This window comes from Jaculus jaculus, chromosome 2 (assembly GCF_020740685.1).
Source record: "Jaculus jaculus isolate mJacJac1 chromosome 2, mJacJac1.mat.Y.cur, whole genome shotgun sequence".
In the NCBI taxonomy this organism is placed as follows: domain Eukaryota; kingdom Metazoa; phylum Chordata; class Mammalia; order Rodentia; family Dipodidae; genus Jaculus; species Jaculus jaculus.
This window is the reverse complement of record NC_059103.1, coordinates 116,097,039-116,124,246: the sequence shown is the minus strand read 5'-3', so window position 1 is coordinate 116,124,246 and position 27,208 is coordinate 116,097,039. Positions and strand designations below refer to the sequence as shown.

The 27,208-nt window shown below is 45.0% G+C and overlaps 1 protein-coding gene across 1 annotated transcript in view; it reads right to left on the bottom strand.

Annotated features, from left to right (window-relative positions):
* The window catches only part of Scd5 (stearoyl-CoA desaturase 5), a 173,196-nt gene that overhangs the window by 67,487 nt on the left and 78,501 nt on the right, over window positions 1-27,208 (bottom strand). Inside the window, exon 2 of the mRNA XM_004653482.2 lies at window positions 8,483-8,613. Coding sequence (XP_004653539.2) covers window positions 8,483-8,613 — 131 coding nt within the window. The remainder of the gene's footprint in view (window positions 1-8,482; window positions 8,614-27,208) is intronic.

Below are 27,208 nucleotides of genomic sequence, written 5' to 3'. Positions count from 1 at the left end.
CTTATAAATCTTTTTGTATATTTAAAGGGTCATTTCAAAATTCCCCTCCTAAGGAGGAGGAGGAAGGAGAAGAACAAATATAAGACAAAACATTCAAAACCAGACACTCAACCAAAACTGATTGTGACATAAGATCTATACATTTATCAAGATTCACCAAACCATGTACTTAGAACATAATTATTGTCACAAATTTAAAAATTATTTTGGTATAGGGTAGTGATTAAATGTTTTTTATTATGGGGGCTGAAGAGTTGGCTCAGCAATTAAGACACTTGCCTGCAAAGTCCAAGTTCAGTTCCCCAGTACCCATGTAAAGCCAGGTGCACAAGGGGTTACATGCGGCTGGATTTTGTTTGCAGCAGTGAAATGTCTCCTGAGATGCCCATTCTCTCTCTCCTCCTATCTTTTCCTATCTTTATCTCTCCACTGCTTGAAAATAAATGAAAATAAAAAGGTTGAATAATGAATTCAAATGGATCTGGGTTGGAAATGTCAGTTAGACCCATTTCCAGACAAGGTGGTTAGCCTTTTGTGGAAAAAAAAGAAGAGTGAAAGCGTGTGTGCATGCATGTGCACACATTCATGTATGTGTGAGAATGTGGGTATGCAAGTGACATGGCACACATGTAGAGGTCAGAAAATGTCCTTGGGCTTCTCTCAGGAGTAGAAAATAAACTACTCTGAAATACAGCCAGAATTCCCCATCCCCTTAACAGTGTCTGCCCTCCAGAGAAACTATTTTACCTGAGCCTAACCAACTGAAGATTTACCAAACCAACTTGAGGAAAGAAAAAAATAGCAACACAGAGCTGGGTGTTGTGGTGCACACCTTTAATCCCAGCACTTGGGAGGCAGAGGTAGGAAGATCTTCATGAGTTTGAGGCCACCCTGAAGCTACATAGTGAATTCCAGGTCCACCTGAACTAGAATGAGACCCTATCTCAAAAAAATAAATAAATAAATAGGGCTGGCTAGATGGCTTAGCGGTTAAGGTGCTTGCCTGAAAAGCCAAAGGACCCTAGTTCAATTCCCCAGTACCCATGTAAGCCAGATGCACAAGGGGGCACATGCAGCTGGAGTTGGTTTGCAGTGGCTGGAGGCCCTGGTGTGCACATTCTCTTCCCCTCTATCTGGCTCTTTCTCTCCCTCTCTGTCAAATAAATTAATTAAATATTTTTTAAAAAAATAGTAACATAGGTACATAAAAAGACTGAGACATAAAATGGTTTCTCTTAGCCAGCTTTCTGCGACTATGACAAAATACTGGAGATAATCAACTGATAAGGGAAAAGGTTTATTTTGATTGAATGTTTCAGCAGTCCACAGTCCATTGGGTGTGTTGCTTTGGGCTGTGGCAGCACAATGCGGCCCAGTGGTTGCAGGACTTGACCTCCACAGGGGCTCCATTTCTGAAAGGTTGCACCACTTACTAGGGAGCCATTGGCTGGACGTTGCAGGACATCCCAACTTTGCAGGACATTCCAGATCCAAATGTTAGCTTCTCTCCTCAAGACGGCTTCCCTCTGGGCTAGAGAGATGGCTTAGCAGTTAAGCACTTGCCTGTGAAGCCTAAGGACCCCAGTTCGAGGCTCGGTTCCCCAGGACCCACGTTAGCCAGATGCACAAGGGGGCGCACGCGTCTGGAGTTCCTTTGCAGGGGCTGGAAGCCCTGGCGCGCCTGTTCTCTCCTCCCCCCCCCCCCCACCCTCTCTCTCTCCTTCCTTCTCTCTGTCAAATAATTTTTTAAATTTTTTTTTAAAAATTAAAAATAAAAGATGGCTTCCCTCTTCCTCCCCTTCCACCACAGCAGTAAGGCCCCTGTAGTTACAGGGACTGGGCAATGGAAAGACAGACTTTCAACCTTTGTAAGAAGTCTCTAGCAAAGCCAACAATAAAGAGGGCAAACACAAGGGTCCCTGTGGACACGTCAGCTATAATGAGCAGTAAATGCAGTCCCAGGCAGGTAAGCACAGACCTCACACCAGCATTCTATTCACCACAGGGCCTTGTGTCCACTCTGTCAAGTCCAGCTTTCAACAAAGCATTACAAAGGGAAAAACAACCTAAATGACGACATGAGTGTCAAAGCCAGGCTGACTCACAGCAGAGAAGCAGGAAGTGTCCAACTGGGGATCTGAAACAAATATAGTCAATAGACCCACACTGGAGGGAAAAAAATGCACATGTAGGAACAAATGGGTAATGTAAAAAGAGAAACTTAAGAATGGAAAGGAAGGGCTGGAGAGATGGCTTCGCAATTAAGCACTTGCCTGAGAAGCCTAAGGACCCCGGTTCAAGGCTTGATTCTCCAGGACACACATTAGCCAGATGCACAAGGGAGCACATGCGTCTGGAGTTCGTTTGCAATGGCTGGAGGTCTTGGCACACCCATTTTCTCTCTCTCTCTCTCTCTCTCTCTCTCTATCTATCTATCTATCTATCTGCCTTTCTCTCTCTGTCTGTCTCTCATAAATAAATAAATAAATAAATAAATAAATAAATAAATAAATAAATGAACAAACAAAAAATAATGGAAAGGAAGCACCTAAAGTCATGAAGATTTTCATTGACCCTTAGCATGGCTGGGCAGGGCAGGGCTGGGGGGTGTTGGTGAGCTTCAGGCTGTGTTATAGAAACTTTCCCACCTGAAATGAAAAGAGAAATGATGGCCTATCTAGGGGCATTTATCAAAGGCCTAACTTGTTTCATGGAAATACCAGAAAGAAAATAAAGAAGGAAAGGAAGGAATGTTGGAAGAGAAACAGGTGAGAATCCTTCAAAATTAGTATCAGACCAAGCCACCTATCTAAGAAGCCCAGAGAACACTGGACAGGGTAAATATAAAGATCCTACCTACACTTAGGTATATTCAAACTGAAAAAGACAGAGAAGAACTTGAAAGAAATATTTAGTATTGAAAGGGGGGATAAAACACCAACCCAGAATTCTGTACTCAGTGAAATTATTTTTCAAAAGTAAGATAGACTCTCTTCAAACAAAAATTGAGAAAATTTGTTGCTGGCCTTACAAGAGATGGTGAAAGAAGTTCTTTAGACAGAAAGAAAATGCTACAGGTCATAAAAAATTGGAAGGGAGGGAGGGAGGGAGGGAGGGAGGGAGGGAGGGAGGGAGGAAAGAAAGGGAAAGGGAAAAGAGAGGAAAGGAAGAAAGGAGGACACTGACAATGATTAAGTACAGGTGAATAGAAACTAATATTTCTTGGCTGGAGAGATGGCTTAGCACTTAAGGCATATGCCTGCAAAGCCTAAGGTCCCCAGTTCAATTCTCCAGGTCCCAAGTAAGCCAGATGCACATGGTGGCGCATGCATCTGGAGTTTGTTTGCAGTGGCTAGAGGCCTTAGTGCACCCATTCTCACTCTCCCTCTCTCTCTCTCTCTCTCTCTCTCTCTCTCTCTCTCTCTCCCTCTCTCTGTCTCTAATAAATAAATAAATAAAAATAAAATCTTAGGAAAAAAGAAAGAAACTAGTATTTCTTATTGTTAATTGACCAAACACAAAACAATGTATTCAATAACAGTAAGGTATTTGGAAGTTATAGTTCATGGGGAAATAAAGCGAATGACATCAATGCCATGAGGAACAGGGAGGTGGATCGGGCAACACTCTGTTACATGGTGCTGCACTACAGCGAAGTAGTATGCTGTTGACTTGGAGTAGCTATAAATGCATATTGCCAATGTTAATGGCCTTGAGCTCACAGCGATCCTCCTACCTCTGCCTCCTGAGTACTGGGATTAAAGGCTGCGCCACCAAGCCCAGCCTACTAAATATTTTGAAAGTAGAATTGAGATGTTAAGGGAAGAGAGGAAAGGAAATCATACGGATGCTTAGTAACGTCACAAAAGGCAGCTGGGGGATAGTAGCACATTCTAGTGCTCAGGAGGCGGAGGCAGGAGATTGAGAGCTTGAGGCTACACTGTGCCACACATCAAGACCTTGTCTCAAAATAACAGAAACGTCACAGAGCTGAGGAGATGGTTCAGAGGACAAAGAGCTTGCCATGCAAGTGTGAGGGTCAGGTCAAGAACCCAGGTAAATGCCAGGTGGGCATGGTGGTCTACCCATAAACCTGTTGCTCCAGAGGCAAGAGGGGATTCTCAGGGCAAACTGGCTACCTAGTGTAGCTGAATTGGTGAGCTCTAGGTTCAAATGAGAGACAAGGCCTCAGTAAATACAGTGGAGAGTGATGGAGAAAAATGCCTGTCATCAACTTTTTAAAAAATATATATTTTACTTATTTATTTGAGGGAGAGAAAGAGGTTAAGAGAGAGGGAATGGGCACACCAGGACCTGTAGCCACTGAAAACAAACTCCAGATGCATGCACCACCTTGTACATCTGGCTTACGTGGGACCTGGGAAATCAAACCAGGGCCCTTCAGCTTTGCAGGCAAATGCCTTAACCCTAAGCCATCTTCTCCAGCCCTGTCATCAATTTTTGACCTCCACCAATCTCTGACCTCCACACACATGCTCACACATGTGTATCCACACACATGCACATACACACCACACAGACTACACATGTGAAAATAAATTATACAAGACAGAAAAAGGATGGAAGACTTTCTATTAATAAGATAAGACCTTCTATAAATAAAATGGCAAGCAATAACATGGAACTGTAAAGATGGCTCAGAGATTAAGGTACTTGCCTGCAAAGCCTAACAACCTGGGTTTGGTTCCTCAGTGCCCACGTAAGAGCACACACATCTGGAGTTTGTTTGTAGTGGCGTACCCATTCCCTCCCTCCCTCTCCCTCTCCCTCTCTCTCTCTTCTCTCTCTCTCTTATATCTTTCTCTTTTTGCTGGCAAACAAATAAATAACAATAAAAGGGAAAAAATAAAATAGGAACATGATTTCCAGACATGCATGTGCTTGAATTTGGGGAAGGTGGTGGAACCTGTAAGAAATGGAGCCTTGCTAGAGGAAGGGTGTCATGAGGGGTGGGGGAGGGCCTGAGGTCTTATAGCCCAGCTCCGCTGGCTGCTCTCGCTCTCTCTACTTTCTCCCTGCTGATGTGAGGATGTGCGGCCTGCTGTCTGCTCCTGCGTGTTTTCCCACTATTACGGAATTTCCCCTCGAAACTATAAGCAGAAATAAACTCTTTCCTTCCATGAATTGCTTATGGATGAGTATTTTGTCCCAGTAACTGATACACACCTCAAGGTTGTCCTCTGGCCACCACGTGTGTGCACACATGCACGTACACACATCAACACATCACACCCACAGAGAGGGACAGAGAGAAGGAGAAAAAGGAAAATTTAAAAACCCAAGGACAACAAAGGGAAACTAAATCAATCAAGACAGAATATCGGGTGAATACTCTGTACTGCCACACCTCAGGACACTGTCTCACTCTCCCAGGTTGTGCTGCTGGGATGACATGTCTAGAGTTGGGAATGTGTTCCCACTGGTGCCACGATCGCAAGGTCACGGGGACCAGCCCTATACCTGCCTTGCGGAATCCTTTCACACACCTCTAAGTAACATTGTCAGGGCACCCCAGACTCTTAAAGCACAGAAACTTTCCAGTGAGAAGCTATGGAAATTCTTCTGTGTGTGTGTGTGTGTGTGTGTGTGTGTGTGTGTGAGAGAGAGAGAGAGAGAGAGAGAGAGAGAGAGAGAGAGAGAGAGGAGTGGGGTTGTGCCTGGGCGCACATGTGGAGGTCAGAGAACAATTGTCGGGTCAGTCCTTGCCTTTCCATCTCATTTGAGGCAGGGTTTCTCGCTCTGTTGTTAAGATTTTGCTCTACTGTCGCTGTGTTTGCTGTAAACTTCCTGGAAATTCTCCTGTCTCCACCCCATCTAGCTGTCAGTGAGCTGGGATGACAGGATCATAGAAGCCCATCGTTTACAGGAGGCTGGGGAGGCTCACACTCGGGTACTCGGGATTGAGGACGAGCACTTTAGCCACGATCATCTCCCCAGCACACTGGGGGAACTGTAATGCCCCGCAAATGGGACGGCTTCATGAAAGCAAGAGCCATGACTGCTATTCTTTGCTTAAGCCACAGAGCTTGGCCTAATGCCTGACATATTGTAGGGACTTAATAGATATTGGTTGAATGACTAAAAACATCTACCACAATTTGGGTTTCAAGAAGCATGTATACTTCAAAATTGATGATCTCTAAAAGTACTTTTAAAAGGCTATCAATTCACTTTTCATTTATTGAAAAGCAACCACTGATTTATATGTGACAGACACTAGAGTGAAGCTGAGTAGATAGCATGCCGGTCCTCAGCAGTGACAAGAGGAAGAACCGTAGCATCTCACTATGTGGCTCAGGCTGGACTTGAACTCCCAATCCTCCGGCCTCAGCCTCCTGAGGGCTGGTTAACAGGCAGGCACTATCACAGCAGGTTGATTCACTCACACCTTTTTTTCATTCCTTCACCCACCCACCCAATAACTGTGAAGTCATTATCACTGTGCTCCCTTTGTAGACAAAGAATCTGTGACTTGCATGCACACACACCACACACACACGTGTGTACATGCCAATAAAGGCCCACATGTAGCAAAAAAAAAAAAAACAGAGCCAAGAATTTATTCCAGGACCTGGGTACTTCTTCTACCATGTATTTTCAATTCCAAGTAATTTAAAATCGCAATCCGCTCTTCTGTGCTGCGATGTCTGGTTAAGAAGACAAGTATTCAAATATTGACTTATAAACAAATAAGTACACTGGGACAATAAAAATCAGAGTTTACGGCTCTCATTTACAAGTTATTTATCTTGGGAAAACATTCCAGTAACAGGAGTGTTTTATAACTACTTGAATGTGTAACTGGAAACTAAATATAAGTTTTTTAAAAAAAAACTGCTTGGAGAAAATATTGAGTTGAGTCATACATGGCCTCTCAGACCGGAGTCGGGGAGTTTCTAAGCGATGGGAAACAAAGCTCAGTGCTAAGCTGCCTGCTCCTCCGTTTGCTTAGCACCTGTTCCCCAGGACCATGGCCCAGTTCCTGACTGTGTTTGGATTATAACCAGCTCACCCAGCTATCAGTTGTGTTTCCTTGAATGATCCGGGGTAAGTGTCCTGTTTGCTTTATGAAAGATCAAACTGTAAAGGGAGGCCTAAGATAGCAAAACAAATTCTCAGCCGTGGGGGCGGTTAGAGAGACACACAGGGTCAGGCTTTGGTAGGGATGGGCCCATTGCAGAGGCGGCCACAGCGGTTGCATGTCTGAGGCCCTGAGGAAGGAGGCTTCTAGGCTGCCTTTGTTCCTAGACACTGAAGCACCGTTCTTTCCAATGGGTGAAAAGGTCCCAGGCCTAGAATCATCTGCATCCACACATGGGCAAAAACTTCCAATACAAGTTGTTCCCACCCACACTACCTGGATCAGATGAGCAACTGACCAAACAGAGTTCTGTGACCAAACCAAAAGGCCAGCAGCTCGGAAAATGCCCAAGGTGATAGGAATGGTCTAGGCCCAGAACTGTCCTAAAGGATATGGTCCAGTCCCATTGCAAAGATTACATTCTCTTACATCTCTATAGCTCCAGGCAACGGTCAATAGTCACATAACAACCCTGGGACCAAAGTCCTAGTCTTATTTTTACAGATGAATTAACTGGAGATGAGGCGTGACTCACAGCTAGTAATCATGAGAGTAGAACTCCTGAGTCTCCCAACTCAAACAGTCTTCCCTACCAAATCGAGAGCCAGAGCCCCAGAGGCCCCCAACACCTCATCCCTGAAGTAGACCAAAAATGAACCCAACATGGCTCAGGGAAATTTTGCGGAAGAGGGGGCAGAAAGAATGTCAGAGCCACATGTTGGTCATGATATGCAGAGACATTTATCCTACCCATAACTGTGGGCTAATTCTAGAATGCATGACCCATATACCTCAACAAGGAGGGGCCAAGGGGAGGGGTAAGTCACGGATGAGCCTAATAATGGTACCAAACTGACTGTATTTGCTGAATACAAAACTAATTAATAAAAAAAAATAGTCTTCCCACCATGATCCTTTAAGATAAGCTCAGAACTAGGATTTTTAGCATTGCTCTGGGGTCAGGCTGGCGTGCATTTACCTACCTTGGAGTCACATTTTTCAGCCCTCTAAACTGCACAAGTTCTTAACCTCATTAAACTTCACTTTGTGCATGCATCAAATAAGGGTGCATGTAACACCTAGCTCATGGGGGTGAGAAGCAAGTACATGCTGTTGGCACCTGGGAATATGTTTACTGCATGGATTCTGAACGGAGAGGTCTCTTCTCCTCTGTAATGCAACATGCCTTGAGGCACATTTTAGTGTATCTAAAGTTAGAAGAATATTAAAAAGAAATTAAAAAAAAAAAACAACCTTGGTGTGACCTGGGAATGTTTGAAGCCTGAGCACTGAGTCTAGGACAAGAGAGAGCCAGAGAACAGTCCATCCTTCTTGTCCTCCCTTGCTTCCAGCCGGTCCCCAGGGACCCTCCATCCTTACCTGGAAAGCCATGGAGTTGGCAGTAGCCAGAAATATTCTGAGGGGCAGCTTGGCCTTGTAGGACCTGTGGCTCCACAGGCGATGGGCACCAGCTGTCACGCCCAGAGCAGTCAGGAGAAAGCAGAAGTAGGCTGCAAACACAAGCAGGGAAAAGTAAGGTCAGTCATTGTCACCAAGCCTTTCAACACCCCCACGCATTTTCCCACCTCAGTGGGGACCTGCATCAGGGAGAGAGGCTGTAACAAGAGGAATCAGCCTTTTAATTGACAGGTAGCTTTCCAGCGCGGAGAAGCAGAGAGAATGTTCTTCAGGAGACTTTGACCTAACTCCAGGAGGGTTAAATGTCATTTCCCTGCACGAAACAAGCCTTTCATTTGCTAAGACTTCTTCTGGTGTTGATGCAAAGGCACAGTCCAATCTCAATCTCGCCTGTCGGTCCCACTCCCCAGGGAATGTCCCTACGTGGACGCTTCCTCATCAGCATGGGGACCAGGGTGAGTGTTCTGTGAAAAGCATATTTCTAAGCAGCAGAGCCCATGACTCCATGGGCCATGGTTTGAGTGAAAGTGGGCCAAACTTAAGAGCAAGAAAGCCTGACTCAAGCCAGTGAGGAGAGACATGACCACAGGGGCAGCAGAGCGAGCCTGCCTTCTAGAGACCCTCACTTAGGTCATCTAAGGTGGACAATGGCCTGCTACACTTAAATGCATTGTCATCACCAGCGCTCACCTGTACAGGGGTTCCCTTTCTCGTGTTATAGTTTAGGAGCAGAATCCCTGAAGGAGTGACTGGCAAATCCTGCGTGTGAAACAAACCAAGTCAGCTCTGTTCCCAGGCCTGCATGTCACCGCTGCCGCTCATTGCTGCTGGTGGTGGTGATGGTGGTGGTGACATTAGGAATAATGATGGTGTTAGTGAAAGATGATGATGGCAAGGGTGCTGGTGACAGGGGTGATGGCTGTGTGGTGGTTGTGGGTCGTTCTTTACCTAGAGGTTTGGGAGTGAAGGAGTTAGCAAATCTCTTTACTGAGGTTCTCAGAAATTCAGTAGATCTCCCTGGATGCCAAGGAGTCTGTGAGAAGATCACAAAGCTGCTCCCCACCCCCATTATCTTGAAAGAAAGCAGCCTGTTGACTTAGGTCCCGGGGGAGCTGGTCACCTGGCCGCTATCTCAGGAAAAAGAAGTTTGCTTTCACCATTCCCCCATCCTGCCTCCCTCTCCCTCTCTGCTAGATAAAAGCCCCTGGCTAAAAGCTGCCAGCCCACTTCACGTTTCCAGTCTCAAGACTGCTGAAATGTGAGCTGTCCCTCTGTGACCTCGAAATAAAGCTCTACCCCCTGCCAGAGATGCCTACCTGCGGCTTCCTTTCAAACCCACCTCTAAACTTTCTCCTTACAGCAAGCCCGTGGTAGAAAGGGGATACACAGGAACTTGATAATGATGATTCTTTTTTTTGGTTTTTCGAGGGAATGTCTCACTCTGGCTCAGGCTGACCTGGAATTCACTATGGAGTCTCAGGGTGGCCTTGAACTCTCGGAGATCCTCCTACCTCTGCCTCCCGAGTGCTGGGATTAAAGGCGTGCGCCACCACGCCCGGCTTGACAATGATGATTTTTGAAATTGTTACACCCATTCTTGTGACATAAAAACTATGTGCCCCTCCACACACACCGTTTTGCATAGATTACTAAACATATCAAAGTAGCCTATGAAGTTTGTACCATCACTAGCCTGATTGTATAGGTGAACAAACAAAGATTTACACAAGCAAACTAGTTTCCCAATGTCACAAAGCTACAGAGTATCTTTTTTTTTAAATTTATTCATTTGAGAGCGACAGACACAGAGAGAAAGACAGATAGAGGGAGAGAGAGAGAATGGGCGCGCCAGGGCTTCCAGCCTCTGCAAACGAACTCCAGACGCGTGCGCCCCCTTGTGCATCTGGCTAACGTGGGACCTGGGGAACCAAGCCTCGAACCGGGGTCCTTAGTCTTCACAGGCAAGCACTTAACCGCTAAGCCACCTCTCCAGCCCTACAGAGTACCTTTGCTAAGAGTCAAGCCCACACCTGTCTGACCCTGACCTCTATCTATACTCCTGTTTGCCTCTGGAGGATGTCAAGCAAGTGTTTTGTTTGTTTGTTTGTTATTTATTTAAGAGCAACAGACAGAGAGAAAGAGGCAGATATATATAGAGAGAGAGATAGGGAGGGAGAGAATGGGTGCGCCAGGGCCTCCAGCCACTGCAAACAAACTCCAGATATGTGCGCCCCCCCCCCTTGTGCATCTGGCTAATGTGGGCCCTGGGGAATTGAGCCTCCAACAGGGGTCCTTAGGCTTCACAGGCAAGCGCTTAACCACTATGCCATCTCTCCAGTCTGTCAAGCAAGTTTTATCTTCACTCCTCTGCACCTTACTGTCATCTTAAAAGTTGGATCCCAGCCTCTGAGTAAAAGCGAGCTGCTGCCTCGCTGGAAGAGAGAGCCCGAAGCCAGGCTCTGGGAAGGCGAGCTCTGCACAGCTGCCCGTGGGGCCATCCATAATGAACTGCCAGAAAGCCCCGGGATGGTTGTGACAAGTCCCAGGCCAGAACAAGCATATAGGAGGCCTACAGGCACCTCTTCTCTGGAAGAATTATTATGGCAACTTCAGTGTCAATGTATATATTTAGTAGGATCCCACGCAGGTCTTCCAAAAGTTAAGTGCCTGAGTGATCCTGATCTCAATCTACATGTATATGGTTCCAGAAAGAGAAAACGATTTATCCTCAGCCCAAGACCACTGAGCTCCTGAATACATGTGGTTTTCATGAACTTGACAAATCACTACTTACTTGAGAGGTTAAAAGCAAAAAACAAACAATGGTCTGTCCACAAGTCATTGAAAGTGCAATAAATAAAAACTTCTGACCACCTTTGCTGCTGTAAATTACCTTGGATGTAAGCCCATGAAACGGATACTATTTTGCATATCATCCTTGGCCTTCATGTCTCTCCTAGTAATTTTTCTTCAAACTGTCAAGTAAAATCTAGGATGGAAAAACTCAACATGACTTTATTTTGCCAGTAGACTAAGGCACTGGAATGTGGATGCAATAAGATTAACTCCCAAACTTCTTGAACAAGCTTGGCATAGTGGCACACACCTTTAATCCCAGCACTCAGGAGGCACAGGTAGGAGGATTGCTGTGAGTTTGAGGTCAGCCGGAGACTGCATAGTGAATTCCAGGTCAGCCTGGGCTAGAGCGAGACCCTGTCTTGAAAAACAAAAGCAAAAACAAAAACAAAACTGTGAACAAAAGTATCTGTCCAATCTGGCTCATTTTTTAACAAATTCTTTCTTTATTTGAGAGAGAGAAAGAAGCAGAAAGAGAGAGAGAGAGAGAAAATGGGCACACAGGGCCTCCAGTCACTATAAACAAACTTCAGACACATAAGCTACCTTGTGCATCTGGCTTTACGTGGATACTGGGGAATCAAACTCTCATCCTTAGGCTTTACAATATGTTTCTCAATTAAACCCTTGACAGGGACTGTGGCATCATTTTGTCCTTTTGGGAGTCTCCAAAAAATGTAGAGGTCACTTGCCTAGCTTGTCTGTCCATGCCCGAAGCATTGACAAAAAACTCAAGTTAGCACCTGTACTGGGCAGTAGTGACTGTTGGCTTTTAAGCACCTTCGTCAAGCCCATGTCTGGAGAACCCTGATTATCAATTCTGTGTGTGAGTATTTTGCCAACTGAGAGTCAGCGAGCCAGCATCCATAGAAAACTTATTTGACTCCTCATCTTCATAAAAATTACAGAAGTTAGGGACAGAACATTAACCCTGTCAAAGTAGGAAAACTAGGGCTGGGGGGATGGCTTTGCAGTTAAGGCATTTGCCTGCAAAGCCAAAGGACCCAGGTTTGATTCCTCAGGACCCATGTTAGCCAGATGCACAAGGGGGCCCACGTGTCTGGAGTTCATCTGCAGTGGCTGGAAGCCCTGGCACGCCCATGCTTCCCCCCCCCCAATCTGCTCCCCTCTTTCTCTGTCAAATAAATAAATAAATAAATAAAAATAAACTATTTTTTAAAAATAGGAAAACTAAGTCCTATTCCTGGGACCACCCATAAACCCTCCAAACCCTGTGAGCCTCCCCAACATTTCTCTGAGCTACCAGTCAACAAACTTCCTTTTCTTGCTTAAACTAGTTTGGATTTCTGATGCTTAAATTCTGAAGCTATTGGGACGAAAGCAACTGTGTAGTCATGATCCAAAGATGGCCCAAGTGTTCTCTACCAGCTGATGTTCATGGCCTTGTGTCTCCTTTAGTTCCTTGCTTCTGACCAAAGGACATAGATAGCATTGCTGAGGAAATCTCAGTTGTGTTCAGGTTGCTAACCTTGTCAATTTTCTTGATTGAGTTTTATAATAACTTGCTTTTTATTTTTTTATTTTAGAGAGAGGGAGAGAGAATTGGCATGTGAGGGCCTTAGCCATTGAAATTGAACTCCAAGGTGTTTGCACCACCTAGTGGGTATGTGAGACCTTGCGCTTGCCTCACCTTTGTACGTCTGGCTAACATGGGATTTGGAGAGTCAAACATGAGTCCTTAGGCCTGGCAGGCAAGCACCTTGATTGAGTTTTATAAAAGATTTGCCAGCAGATTGTTCTCATGAGCTGTGTGATGAATTAGGCTGCCATGTTGGAGAGGCAGGAACTGAGGGCTCCTCCAGCCCACAGGGAAGCGAGGCCTGCAGTCTCACGGCCCACAACTGCCAAATCCTGCCAACAGCGCATGAATGAGCTTGGAAACATTCTTCCCCAGGCAGCCCTTCAGCTCGGCCTGCAGTCCTCACCCACACAGCCACGTGCAAGATCCTGAGACAGAGGCCAACGCTCAGCTCTGCCTGGACCCCTGCCCCTCCCCTGCCCAGACTGTGAGAATGCAAATGGGTTTTGTGTAAACTGAAAACTTGGGGGGTGATTTGTTATGTGGCAACGGATAACTGATGCAGGACCCATTCCTTCAGGAAAGGAAAGATTAAATTCTGGTTGCAACCAAGTTTGCATCTATAGGTGTGGTAGAAAAGAAGCTAAAAGTTGATCTGATTCACTGAGTTACTGTGAGTTAGTTGCTGAGGAGCTCAAACTTATCTTTGTCAGCAGATGGAAAAATCCCAAAGAAGGAACTGTCCAGAAAGGACCCAGAGGGACGATAAGAAGGAAAGACAGTTTAGGCTTAAACAAAGAAAAATGGAGTCATTGTTAGGGTGGCCTGACTACAGAAATGATTGATATGCAAATTGCCACATCTTGTTTGTTCACTTACCCCTCCCCTTGGCTATGACAACTAGAAAAATAGAAATAGAATCTCAGCTCGAGGCCAGAGCTTCTTTGGAGGGCGACCTCAAGCTCTTTGGCCCCAGGTAAATAAACTCCTCTACTTCTAGTCATCATGGCATTGGAGTGATCTTTCCAGCAAATTCAAACAGACAAAAAACTGATTTCATAATGGTTACATGATGTTAGAGTATACTATAAACAATAAATTAAAACTTTTAAATAAGCTGAATGTGGGAGTCATAACTCAACAAAACTATTATTTTAAACAATTGTTACTGAAATCCTATTAGAATTTGTTATATACATTTTTTTTCCTCAATGTAAAACAAAACAGATATGTCACAAAACAAAACAAATGACAAACAACTTTGTCTAGAACCCCACCAGGATCCCTAGGACCCCAGCACTCACCACCACTAGGCTCTTGGGTCAGACCATGACCCCTTGAGTCTTCTGTAGCTGCCATGACCTTTGCCTGAATCTACCAGAACCCAAGATTTAGAGACAGAAGGAGCTGAAGCTTGGATACCAAGCCTCCAAAAAGAAGGAGTCCACAGTTCTTTGGGCCTCCAAGACGAGAGGCCCCATCTCTCCTCGTTCCCCTGTTTGGTGCAATATTGGCAAAATGATGATAGTGACTTTCCATGCAATACAGATTCAATGAGATGCTTTGGACTCTTTCAGAGAGAGATAGACCCAGACTTCAAGAGTCAAGGGCTGGGCAGAAAGAAGCAAGCAGCAGAAGCTCTCTAATCCATGACGGTTATAATCTATGTCTCTCTAGTGTCAGAATGAAAGCAAGTGAGCAATAATTGCTCTCATCAATCGAGAGCGTGTGATGTTCCAGGCTCTGCTATACACAGTCATCCATCACCGCCGTCAATGATGGGTAATATCACCATCTCTATCTTACTGATGAAGGAAACAAGACAACCAGGGAGCCTGCAGTGTGGGAAAGTGTGGTAGTTCCTCAAAAAGTTAAACACAGCTCTCCCAGTTGCTCCGGGAACCCTGCATCTAGGTTTGTACCCCAGGGACGGAAAGCGGGATTCACCAGGCGCTGTGCATTCTTGTTCACAGCGCTGTTGTTCACGCGGCTCAGAGACGAGAACCAGCCAGCGTCCAGAGACAGTGCGGCGCGGCGCTGGCCTCAGAACCTGAGCAGGGATACGTGCGGGAGAGGAGACCCACTGAAGCTCCTCTGGGGACTTCCACTGTTCTGAGAAAGGCACCACCGTCCCATTTTATGGATCTCCAAGTGATAGAACCGGGACTCAAATACCAGCTCAGGCCAGTCCCAAACCCCTTCAGGCTAGGGTAGTGCTTTTAGACCCTGTCTGTGCATTGCATTCACCTGGGATCTTAAACAGGACCCCTGTGATCAGATATGGGGGTAAGCCTGGGTGTTTTGCACAGGTGACTGGAACACACAGGCAGTGTTGGGAAAGCACCTTTAAGGTACACTCCTCCATCTCACCATCTCACTGTGCACACAGCAAAACCGAGCTCTGGTGCTGCACTCTGCAACCCACTGCCAGATGCTCCTCTCTGACCTCTGGAAATGCTAAGTGACTGTTTCATGTCTCCTGTGATCTCCATCCAGGTCCTGGTCCAGCTCCCTTGCCAGCTGCCTTTGATGGCGCGAGCTGCCCCCAGGGCCTCCACAGGGCCTTTGATATCCAGGCGTGTGTAGCCACAGGGAGCTGTCTTCCACCAAGGAAGTGGGGAGAGGTGGGGAAGCAAACAGGCCAAGGACTCCTGGGGACAGGGCAACAGCTAGGAGCAAGGAAGAACACACTGAGCTTTGATGTCGGTTTTGCTGGCCGGCTCAAGTGTTTGGAAAGTCAGTTCTGAGTTCTGGACAGTAAATTGACTGTTTCTCGTCTCCAGTTCTCACTAGATTCTGAAGAAAGATAGAGAAAGGCCCAGAGATGAAGAGAGCGATAGAGAAAATACAATCGGATATATGTATATGCCGAGTTTTGTCAAAATGGACCCAGGACTGGATATCTATGTTACAGAACTTAACTGACCATTTTTCTTTTATTTTTTTACACCTCTAATTACTTTCAATATAGGTCAGATAAACACATTTTTGACTATTAGTATTTTTTAATATTATATTTTTATTTATTTAACAGAGAATGAGAGAGAGAAAGAAAAAGAGAATGGGCATGCCAGGGCCTCCAGCCACTGCAAACAAACTCCAGATGCATGTGCCCCCTTGTGCATCTGGCTAATGTGGGTCCTGAGGAATTGAACCTGGGTCCTTTGGCTTTGCAGGCAAACACCTTAACCACTAAGCCATCCCTCCAGCCTGTCTTTTATTTATTTTTGAGAGAGAATGGGCATGCCAGGGACCCCAGCCATTGCAAACGAACTCCAGACACATGTGCCACCTTGTGCATCTGCTTTATGTGGGTCCTGAAGAATTGAACCTGGGACCTTTGGCTTTGCAGGCAAGTGCCTTAACCGCAAAGCCATCTCTCCAGCCCAGCTGTCAATTTTTCTAAAGCTTAGTTATTTCATCCATAAAGTGAGGGAAATAGTACTGTCCCCCTGGGCTTTATCTAAAGATTAAAAGAGACAGAGAGAGAGAATGTATGCTAATGCAAGCAGGGGCGAATGTAGTAGCTCCTGGTATGCAGGCCAGGCCCCTACCTTATCAGAGAGAGAGTTAATCTTCACTTGAAGCTAATGATTCTCAGGTTGGGGAGCAAAGTTCCTCACCTGCCTTGCCACACTGCTGGACAGGTATTATTGCTTGTCACAGCAAAAACCTGAAGGATGCTACTGGCATCTAGTGGGTGAGGACAGGTAGCCTGTTAACATCCCACGTAGCACAGAGGCTCTGTGTCTGTCGCTCTCAAATAAATAAATAAATAAAATTTTAAAAAAAAAGTAGAAGAGAAACTAATTGAGAGAAAGAGGGGATGTGATGGACTGTGGATTTGTGAAGGTGAAAGTAAGGGAGGGGAGGGAATTATGGTTTATTGTCTATAAAACGGAAGCTGTCAATAAAAATAAATATTAAAAAATAAAAAGACTGGTCTTGCCTTGCACATCCCAGCCACTCATTCCACTTCCATCTTGCTTAGTAACCCTCCTATATATATATTCCCACCACCTATAATCACAGTTATCCCTCTCATAAGCCAGATGCACAAAGTGGTGCATTGCATCTGGAGTTCATTTGCAGTGGCTAGAGGCCCTGGCACACTCATATTCTCTCTGTCATAAATAAATAAATATTTTTTTAAAAAAAATCAAAATCTGGGGGATGGATTGATGGCTCAGCAGTTAAGGGGCTTGCCTGCAAAGCCTGCAAAAACCAGGGTTCAATTCCTTAATGCACACATAAAGCCAGCTACACAAAGTGCCGCGTGCATCTGGAGTTCATTTGCCACCACTGGAGGCCCTGGCACACCCATTCTCTATCATTATTGCATATATATATGTGTGTGTGTGTGTGTGTGTGTGTGTGTGTGTGTGTGTCTATGTATATGTATATATGTATGTACATATGTATGTGTATATATATGTATATGTATATATGTATGTACATATGTATGTATATACACACACACACACACACACACACACACACACACACATATATATATATGGTTTGTTTTTTTGAGAGAGACTTTTATTCTAGCCCAAGATGACCTGGAATTTACTACATAAATTCAGGGTGGAAATAATATTCTTTTAAAAATCAAAATTTTACTTATTTTTATTTATGTGTTTCAATTGTACAAAATAATGATTTTTATTATGACATTGTGATGCACATATAATTACCATGTACTTGGATTATATTCACCCTCCATTGCCCTCTCTTGTTCCCCTCCCACTACTTTTTTTTTTAATATTTTACTTATTTATTTGAGAGAGAGAGAGGTAGTTAGAAAAAGAGAATGGGCATGTCAGGGCCTCTAGCCACTGCAAATGAACTCCAGGTGCATGCAACCCCTTGTGCATCTGGCTTACGTGGGTCCTGAGGAATCAAACCTGGGTCCTTAGGCTTGCAAGGCAAACACCTTAACCCCTAAGCCATCTCTCCAGCCCCTTCCCTTCTTCTTTCCAAGACTCCTCTACTTCTATGTTGTTGGTTTTGATTTTCCTACCTCTGCCTCCCAAGTGCTGGGATTAAAGGCGTGTGCCACCACGCCTGGCCATTTCTTAGTTTTTTGAGGAACTCCTCCATACAGGTTTCTACAGTGACTGCACCAGTTTCCATTTCCACTAGCAGTATATAAGTGTTCCTTTTCCCTCACATCTTTGCCTGCATTTGCTGTCATTTGTTTTCTTGATGATAGCCAATCTGACTGGGTTAAGATGAAATCTCATTATAATTTTGATTTGTATTTCCCTGAAGCTAAGAAAGTTGAACATTTTCCCCATATTTTATAGCCATTTGGACATACTGATTTCATTTCCTTTGCATAAATGCTCTGAAGTGGGATGGCTGGATCATATGGTAAGCCTACATTAAGCTTTGCACATTGTGTGGGACCCAAAGTTTTATGCATAGTAGACAAGTGCTTTTACCTCTGACCTGCAACCTGCAGCTTTCTTTCTTTCTTTCTTTCTTTCTTTTATTGTTGTTGTTTGTTTTTCGAGGAAGAGTCTCACTCTAGCCCAGTCTAACCTGGAATTCACTACGTAGTTTCAGAGTGGCCTTGCATTCATGGCGATCCTCCTAACCTCTGCCTCCCAAGTGCTGGGATTAAAGGCGTGCACCACCATGCCCAGCCCCTCAGATATTTTTATTTTTGAGTAATCTCTGTATTGTTTTCTATAATGTTTGTATAACCTATGTTTCTACCAATAGTATATAAGAGATATCCTTACTCTTTTAAAACTACAAATCTCTAGGTGAACACTGAGTGGATCATTGCCAGGTGACATGAAAGGGAGACCCAGGTGCTCCAGGAAGCGCTGAAGGATGAGTGCTGACATTCCAGGAAGAGGAAATAGCATGACAGGCTCAGAGTCCACTGCGGAAGAGGTGGTGGAAAGAATGTAAGAGCCAAGCCGGGCGTGGTGGCGCACGCCTTTAATCCCAGCACTCAGGAGGTAGGAGGATTACCATGAGTTCGAGGCCACCCTGAGACTACATAGAGAATCCCAGGTCAGCCTGAGCTAAAGTGAGACTCTACCTCATAAAACCATAAAAAAAAAAAAGTAAGAGCCAAAGGAAGGGTAGGACTGCTTACAATGCACTTTTCAAGACACAAAACGGCCCGGATATCCATGACCTCTCAGTACCTGGAATCAGAGAAGCATTAGCTCGGCATATCTGCAAAAACTAAAGAAAAGAATTATTCCTTTTGCTTTCCCAACTATTTACTTTGATCCATTTGTCATACATGTGTCACTCAGGACTGGCAACATCATCCTGTGACAACTAAGGGTTCTTTTTATTAAAAATTTGAAATGCCATTCTCCATCATATCCCCTCCCCATCTCAATCATTCTTCTTCCCCCGCCCCTCAATTCTCAAAAAGAAAGGAAGGAGGATTGGGAATATAGCTCAGGTCTAGAGCACTTGTCTAGCATTTGCAAGGACCCAGGTTCAATCCCCAGTACTGCAAAGAAAGAAATGTCTTAAGGAAGAAGAGGAGGAGGAGGAACAAAGAAAGCTGTTTGGAGGCCCTGCTTCCTCTCTGTCTGCATTTCTCCTGAGAGGCCCCTCCACTCTCTCCTCTTTTCTGAGCATTAAATGTGCTTGGGGAAGCATGTGGCTTCTAGCCACTCTTCCCTCCAGTGAACGATGCAGGCCAAGGATGAAAATGAGAGACATTTGGCAATGAGGAGTACATGCTGCTCCTCCTTCCAAAAATTACAAAACACATTCTTTTCAAGGGTATTATGACAATAATGTTACTGCCTTACATAAGCGGGGGGGGGGGGGTTAAAAATATAATAAAACAGTATTTTTTTCAAGCTACCACAAAACCTTAGAGTCATTAGACTGCATCATTAAGAAGGCCTGACCTACTTCTTGGACTCCTGGTGCAGAGGTTTTTTGAGTTCCTGCCGTGTCTGTTTAAGTCACTGTGCATAACCCAAGGCAGATATGTTCCCCCTCTGCAGCCCAATTCAGGCCCTGGCTTTCTGAGCTTCACCTCGTTCTGATGCACAAAATCCACCCTCGTTTGAATAAGTTGTCTGAGCAAAACCTGACTGTTCCTTTGTTCACTGGTGACTGTGGTAGCTCCTGGCTGCACTTGGTTTTCTGCAGGGCACTGAATCCACAGCGGCAGGTCCTCTCTGCTCTCTGCCAGGCCTCAGGTCAGTGAGCCCACTGACTCTATTTTTTAGTTGATAGGACAATCAACAAAAGGAGACTTCAGACTGGGGATGTAGCTCAGTGGTTCAGTGTTTGCCTACCATGCATAAGGGCCTAGGTTTGATTCCCAACATACACACATGCACACACATCTCAAAAGAATTCAAATGCGTTTTTATTTTTTAATCCTTATTTTGGCTTTTCCTAAAAATCCAAAAGGTCCATTGATACTAGGCCACTTCACCTTTTTTTGCATGGTAACTTTCTATACGAGCTAAGTATGTACCCCTTATCTCCTTCTAATAACCCCCACTCACCTCACTTAGCATCAACTCTATTTATTACCTGCCTGGTCTTTGACCTTAACTATAATTGAGGCTAACACTCTGAGGGGCAGTGTCAAAAACTCATACAATTTCAAAAGGAAAAATAATATAGTAATAAACTTATCATAAGGCTAGAGAGATTGCTCAGTGGTTAAGGTGCTTGCTTACAAAGCTTGGCAGCCCAGGTTCTAGTCCCCAGGACCACATAAAACCAGATACACAAAGTGGCACATGCATCTGAAGTTCATTTGCAATGGCAAGAGGCCCTGCAGTGTCCATTTAATCCCAGCTGATGGCAGTTTGTAAGGTGGAGCCTTGGTGGAGGTGTGTTGTTGGGTGCAGGCTTAGGGGTATCATGCCCAGATTCCCCTTGCCAGAGCTTAGTTCATTCTCCTGCTGCTGTTTTCCACCTGCTGTGGCAGAGGTGACGTCCAGCCTCTGCTCATGTCATGCTGTCCTCTGCCATCAGGGAGCTTCCCCTCAAACCTAAATAAATACATCCTTTCCTAAAAAAGAATAAATAAAATAACATAAAACTTGCCTCCCATCAGCTGCTTTTGATCAGGTACTTTACCCCAGCAATGAGAAGGTAATTAATTACAACAGTCATTAAGAGATTTCCACAGTAGGTGTGGTAGCACAAGCCTGTCATTTCAGTATTGTGGAAGCAGGAGGATCAAGAGTTCAAGTTCAGCCTTAACTAGACAGAGAATCTGTGGCCAGCCTGAGCTAATGAGACCCTGCCTCAAAAAAAAAAAAATAGATTTCCATTCTTTTCCATGAAAAGAAAAGAGTGTGCTTTTATTGATGTGTCAGATTGTGTACTTAGCACCCACGGGAGACTTCAAGAGGGGATGCCTGAGGCCGAAACATGACAGAAAAATAAAAGTCACAGCTGAACAATTGCAGGGGGTGGGGGTGCAGTGGTGGAGCTCTTCCTTAGCATGGGCAAGGGCTTTGATGCTACCCCATCATCCCAGGATTAGACGGTCAGTTTTTGTTTTCAGTAATCTAACCTATGCCAAGACCTTGGAGTATCTTATTGATTGAAACAATAGCTTCCTTGAAAATTAGATATAAATAAGTCTTCTCGTTTCACATGAAGTATAGATGATGTTAACCTTCCTTGGAGTGGCAAAGATTTCTGATGGTTAGCGAAAAAACTGGACTGTAGCCCAGACATAGTGGTACACGCTTTTAATCCCAGCACTCAGGAGACTGAGGTGGAAAGATCCCGGTGAGTTCCAGGCCAGCCTGGGCTAGAGTGACACCCAGCCTCAAACAAACAAACTGGATGGATTCTATTCAAACATCATGATAGCTATCGCCCGTCAGCACTGCCAAAAACATATACACACACATGCACACCAAACCCACACACACACCCACACACACACAATAAATATATTGAATGCTACAACCTAGAACACAAGGCAAATATTGCTGAAATAAAGTGCTCATCAAACAATGCTTGATCCTTACTGCATACAATTCACTGTTTTTTGGGGGGGGGGTGTTTTTTTTTTTTTTTTTTTGGTTTTTTGAGGTAGGGTCTCACTCTGGTCCAGGCTGACCTGGAATTAACTCTGTCATCTCAGGGTGGCCTTGAACTCATGGCAATCCTCCTACCTCTGCCTCCCGAGTGCTGGGATTAAAGGCGTGCGCCACCACGCCCAGCTATTTATTATGTTTTAATGCTGATCATGATCCAGGAATGTTTCATACCCATCAAGTGGTCACCATCTGCAGGGTGGGACATGCGGACAAGATAAAGCCTCCGTGTCTTGGCACATGCCTGTCACATACACAGCCCTCCTCATGGGCTGAGAATAAAGACACGCTTCTTTTTCCTTTGAGTTTCCTATGTTCTGAAGGTCACCTGGCAATGGCAGTTCAAGCTCTTTCTACAGCGTGAGAGCTCTTCCACCTTGAACAGAGTAAGGTCTCTCTTTCTAATGAACCCAGTTTATTGCAGCGGCCACCCCATCTCATAGCTTGAGGTTCTTGGATTCAGATCTGGGTGAGGAGAAATTCCACCAGATAGGCCCACCAGATCCTCAATTCATTTCTCAAGTGAAGCCCCAAATTTGATGGTAGAACCTGGGGGTTCTGTTGCACCAAGGCTACACAGCAGACAAGCTACGGTACTGCACAGCTGAGAACCCCACCTGCACTGCCCCTTGAATAGTATAAGGGGTGCCTTTCAATAGAACACAGTAAGAGTGGTGCCCTGAGAATCATGTGCCCTGGTCCACCAGGCATTGGGGTAAATATGCTGTATTTCAGATAGTGAGGCACTCCTCGCCCTCTTTGGCTGCACAGGCCCCCACCCCAGAGTTATGTCTACGCAAAACAGGGTGATGGTCCACTCAGTCATTCCCAGTCTCTAGGAATATTATCCCTTTCATCTCACAGAGACAGGTGCCATGCCATGTTTTGGTTCTCTTTGGGATGTTTTGAGAAGTAACTCTCCTTTCTATCCCCCATTAGATTCCTCCATGGACAACCAATCAAATCTGTTCTGCCCTTTAAGCCACATCTCTTACAAACTGGAGCTGCCCTGGCTTGAGGCAAGCCTAGCTTCTCTTGGCCTCCCCTTCAGTTAACAAGACCATCACTTGTCTCTTCTGTCTTACGTTGAGCTATTGGTTATGCTATTTAAGAATCATATCCTGGAACCTGAGGAGATGGCTTAGCAGTTAAAAGTCTGCTGGCCCAGGTTCAAATCCTCAGTATCCACATAAAGTCAGATGTACAACATGGCACATGTATCTGGAGTGTGATTGTAGTAGCAAGAGGCCCTGATGTGCCCATTCATATTCTCTCTCTCTCTCTCTCTTTCTCTCTCCTTGAAATATATTTTTTTAAACATCACATTCTGGATGTGCTGGTCTTATGCTTATCTACTTGTCCTTTCTTTTCTTTCTTTCTTTCTTTCTTTCTTTCTTTCTTTCTTTCTTTCTTTCTTCATATATATATATATGTGTGTGTGTGTGTGTGTGTGTGTGTGTATATATATATATATATACATATACATATATATACATATATATATATATATATATATATATATATATATATATAGAGAGAGAGAGAGAGAGAGAGAGAGAGAATAGGTGCACCAGGGCCTCAGCCACTGAAACTGAACTCCAGATGCTTGCACCACCTAGTGGGCATGTGTGACCTTGCACTTATCTCACCTTTGTGTGTTTGATTTATGTGGGATCTGGAGAGAAGAACATGGGTCCTTAGGCTTTGCAGACAAGTGCCTTAACTGCTAAGCCATCTCACAGCTCCCTTTTCTTTTTTTTAAGCAAACTTATTTTAGTTCCCATAATTCTTCCCTAACATGGCATGGCCCCTGCACTTCCCAATTAAGGACTGCCTTCCTGCAGACTATAGCCAGGCTACTATCCAAAATGTTGCTCTCAACCTGGACAGCACATTGGCCTGGACACCACTTGGGCAGCTTCACACCAGAATTCACCCAGACCAACTATATTGGGACCCCCAGGAGTGGGGCCTAGGCATTGGGATTTTTCAAGATCTCTAGGTGATTAGTAAGTGCAACCATAAGACAGTGTTCCCATTCACAGCACATGCTTCCATGTCTAAGATACTTCATCATGATCTCCAGCTTCCAGCAGAGTGAGGACACTCTCTGTCCCCTCTGCTGTCTACGAAGGTGCTTAAAAAGGTCACCCATAAGACCAAAACTTGCATCCTTTAAGTCAAAACAAATCCAGTTATTCCTTAACACAACACAAGCTTGAGCATCTCCATGGAGGGGGCCTAACTTGTACTAGTGTGCAAAGTTCTGGCCTGGGGCATCAGGACTACAGTGTCAAACAGAAATGGGTTGAAGCCCATTAGCTTGGTTTGATCACATTTGTCTGGAAGAGTTGGGAGGATTGCAAAAGGGATGTGACTCCTGACCTGGGTTTTCGAGAAAAGCAGAGGAGAAAGATACGGAAATGATTGGAGAAAAGCCCGAAGTTCTATGAGGACAACGTAGGCATGACTCTTTTTATCCAACCCTCACCAAGCCACCTTATGGTGAGAGAACCTTCTCTGAGACAAATGCTTCAGGTCTCTAAGCCATCAAGAGGAATCCCAGGAGTTTTCAGTGTGGAAAAGTCAGAGGGGTTTGTCTGGAGCTGCAGTTTTCCCAGATGGGATTGCAGGCTGGGCCTACAATGGTGGGGGATCTAAGGTACCTAGGGAGCTTGGAGAGTGGCCCAAGGCTGGAGGCAGCAAGTACGTGCCAAGCACCAGGTTAGGATTACACAGTCAGTTACCCCCTCTAGTGAGCCTGGCTGTATGAATATCTAACAAGAATTACTGAGATCAATCCGAAGTAGTCAGTTCTCCCCAGGAGCACCAGGTATGTACCTCATGGGCATAGGTAGATAAAACTGCCAATGGAAAAATAAATATCCTTGGAATTGATGGAAGGAAGTGGGAGGAACATGTTTAAGAAAAGCAGTTTTGGGCTGGAGAGATGGCTTAGCGGTTAAGCGCTTGCCTGTGAAGCCTAAGGACCCCGGTTCGAGGCTCGGTTCCCCAGGTCCCACGTTAGCCAGATGCACAAGGGGGCGCACGTGTCTGGAGTTTGTTTGCAGAGGCTGGAAGCCCTGGCGCGCCCATTCTCTCTCTCTTCCTCTATCTGTCTTTCTCTCTGTGTCTGTCGCTCTCAAATAAATAAATAAATAATTTTTAAAAAAAAATTAAAAAGAAAAGCAGTTTTGAGCGTATCACCATTTTCTTTAATATGAAAGGTAGCAGAATATGTCACTCTAAAACATGCCACTTTCACAGAAGGGTTTATTTATGCTAAAGATATATAGAAGAAGCAAATACCAGAAAGTATTTGGCCCCTTCTATTTACCTAAAAGCAGATAAAATGTAGAAAAATATTCTCCCTTCTCTACCTAGAAGGACTAACGTGAATCATGAGAGACCGTGAATCATGACAGACCACACCTTCATCAACCTAGAGAGAGCACCAGAAAACCCTGCATAATTAATCTCACTAACTTGTCCTTGTCTTCCAGTACTTCCCCCCTCTGTTCACCTTCCCACAATTTGCTGCCTTAGAAATCCAGTCCTTTGATCTTGTGAGTTCTCTAAAAATGTATTGTGCCTCTGTTAAGCCCTGTGCAGCCCCCAGTGCTGACCACCCCTCACGTTCCTCACCCCCAGCGCTCCTGTGTGCTTGTGTTCCCTTTCCCTGTCATTGCCAGTCTGACTCACAGGAACTCTGCAAGAGAATGTCCTAACCTAGGCAGCAGGAAAGCTTTGCTTCTCCTTTGAGCAGAAAGAGATCACCCTCTTGAAGGGCTGCTGCTGCTAGGGAAGGTTTGCATCAAGAGTTAACTATCTCAGGGCTGGAGAGATGGCTTAGCGGTTAAGCGCTTGCCTGTGAAGCCTAAGGACCCCAGTTCGAGGCTCGGTTCCCCAGGTCCCACGTTAGCCAGATGCACAAGGGGGCGCACGCGTCTGGAGTTCGTTTGCAGAGGCTGGAAGCCCTGGCGCGCCCATTCTCTCTCTCTCCCTCTATCTGTCTTTCTCTCTGTGTCTGTTGCTCTCAAATAAATAAATAAATAATTTTAAAAAAAAAAAGAGTTAACTATCTCAGGCTAGAAAAATGGCTTAGCGGCTAAGGCACTTGACAACAAAGCCAAAGGAACCAGGTGTGATTCCCCAGCACCCAGATGCACAAGGTGGCACATGTGTCTGGAGTTTGTTTGCAATGGCTAGAGACCCTGGTGCACCCACTTGTTTTCTCTCTCTCAAATAAATAAGTAAATAAAATATTTTTTAAAGAGTCAGAGCTAAAAGTCAGGCATGGTGGTGCACGCCTTTAATCCCAGCACTCGGGAGGCAGAGGTAGGATTGCCTTGAGTTCAAGGCCACCCTGAGAATACAGAGTGAATTCCAAGTCAGCCTAGACCAGAGTGAAACCCTACCTCGAAAAACAAAACAAGAGTCAGAGCTGTAGAGATGGCTTAGTGGTTAAGGCATTTGCCTGCAAAGCCAAAGAACCCAGGTTCAATTCCCCAGGACCCATATACACCAGATGCACAAGGTGGCACATGTGTCTGGAGTTCATTTACAGGGCTAGGGGCCCTGGCACATCAGTTCTCTCTATATATCTGCTTCTTTCTCTCTCTCTCTCAAGTAAATAAGTAAAATAAAATATTTTAAAATAAAGAAAATATGTTTTTAAGAGTCAGGGTTGGAGAGATGGCTTAGGGTTAACGTGCTTGCCTGCGAAGCCTAAGGACCCATCTTTGACTCCCCAGAACCGACATAAGCCAGATGCACATGGTGGTGCATGTGTCTGGAGTTCATTTGCAGTGTCTTGAGGCCCTGGCATGCCCATTCTCACTCTTACTGTCTTATTTCTCTCTCATAAACAAACAAATAAAAATAAAATATTATTGCTTAAAAAAATAAAAATAAAAAAAGAGTGACCTGTCTCAAAACAAGTCTACACAGGAAGTCTCCAGATCCATTGACCACCAACCTGGAAGCCCCATGCCACTGTGAGATTGCAGTGATCCTCATTTTCATCTCTAGCCCTGTGCTCTGCAGAGGACTGACCAAGTCTGTCATTCTGGAGAGCAGGAAGCTGGGGGATGGGAGCCCAGAACACACAGCAGGACCCTCCCTGGTGACTCTCCTGGTAACCAGCTGGTTGGGGCTGGAAGCAGCAATTATTTTGCTTTTGTCGGGAATCCAAGGTGCAGAACACAGCTGCTGGGTCAAGGC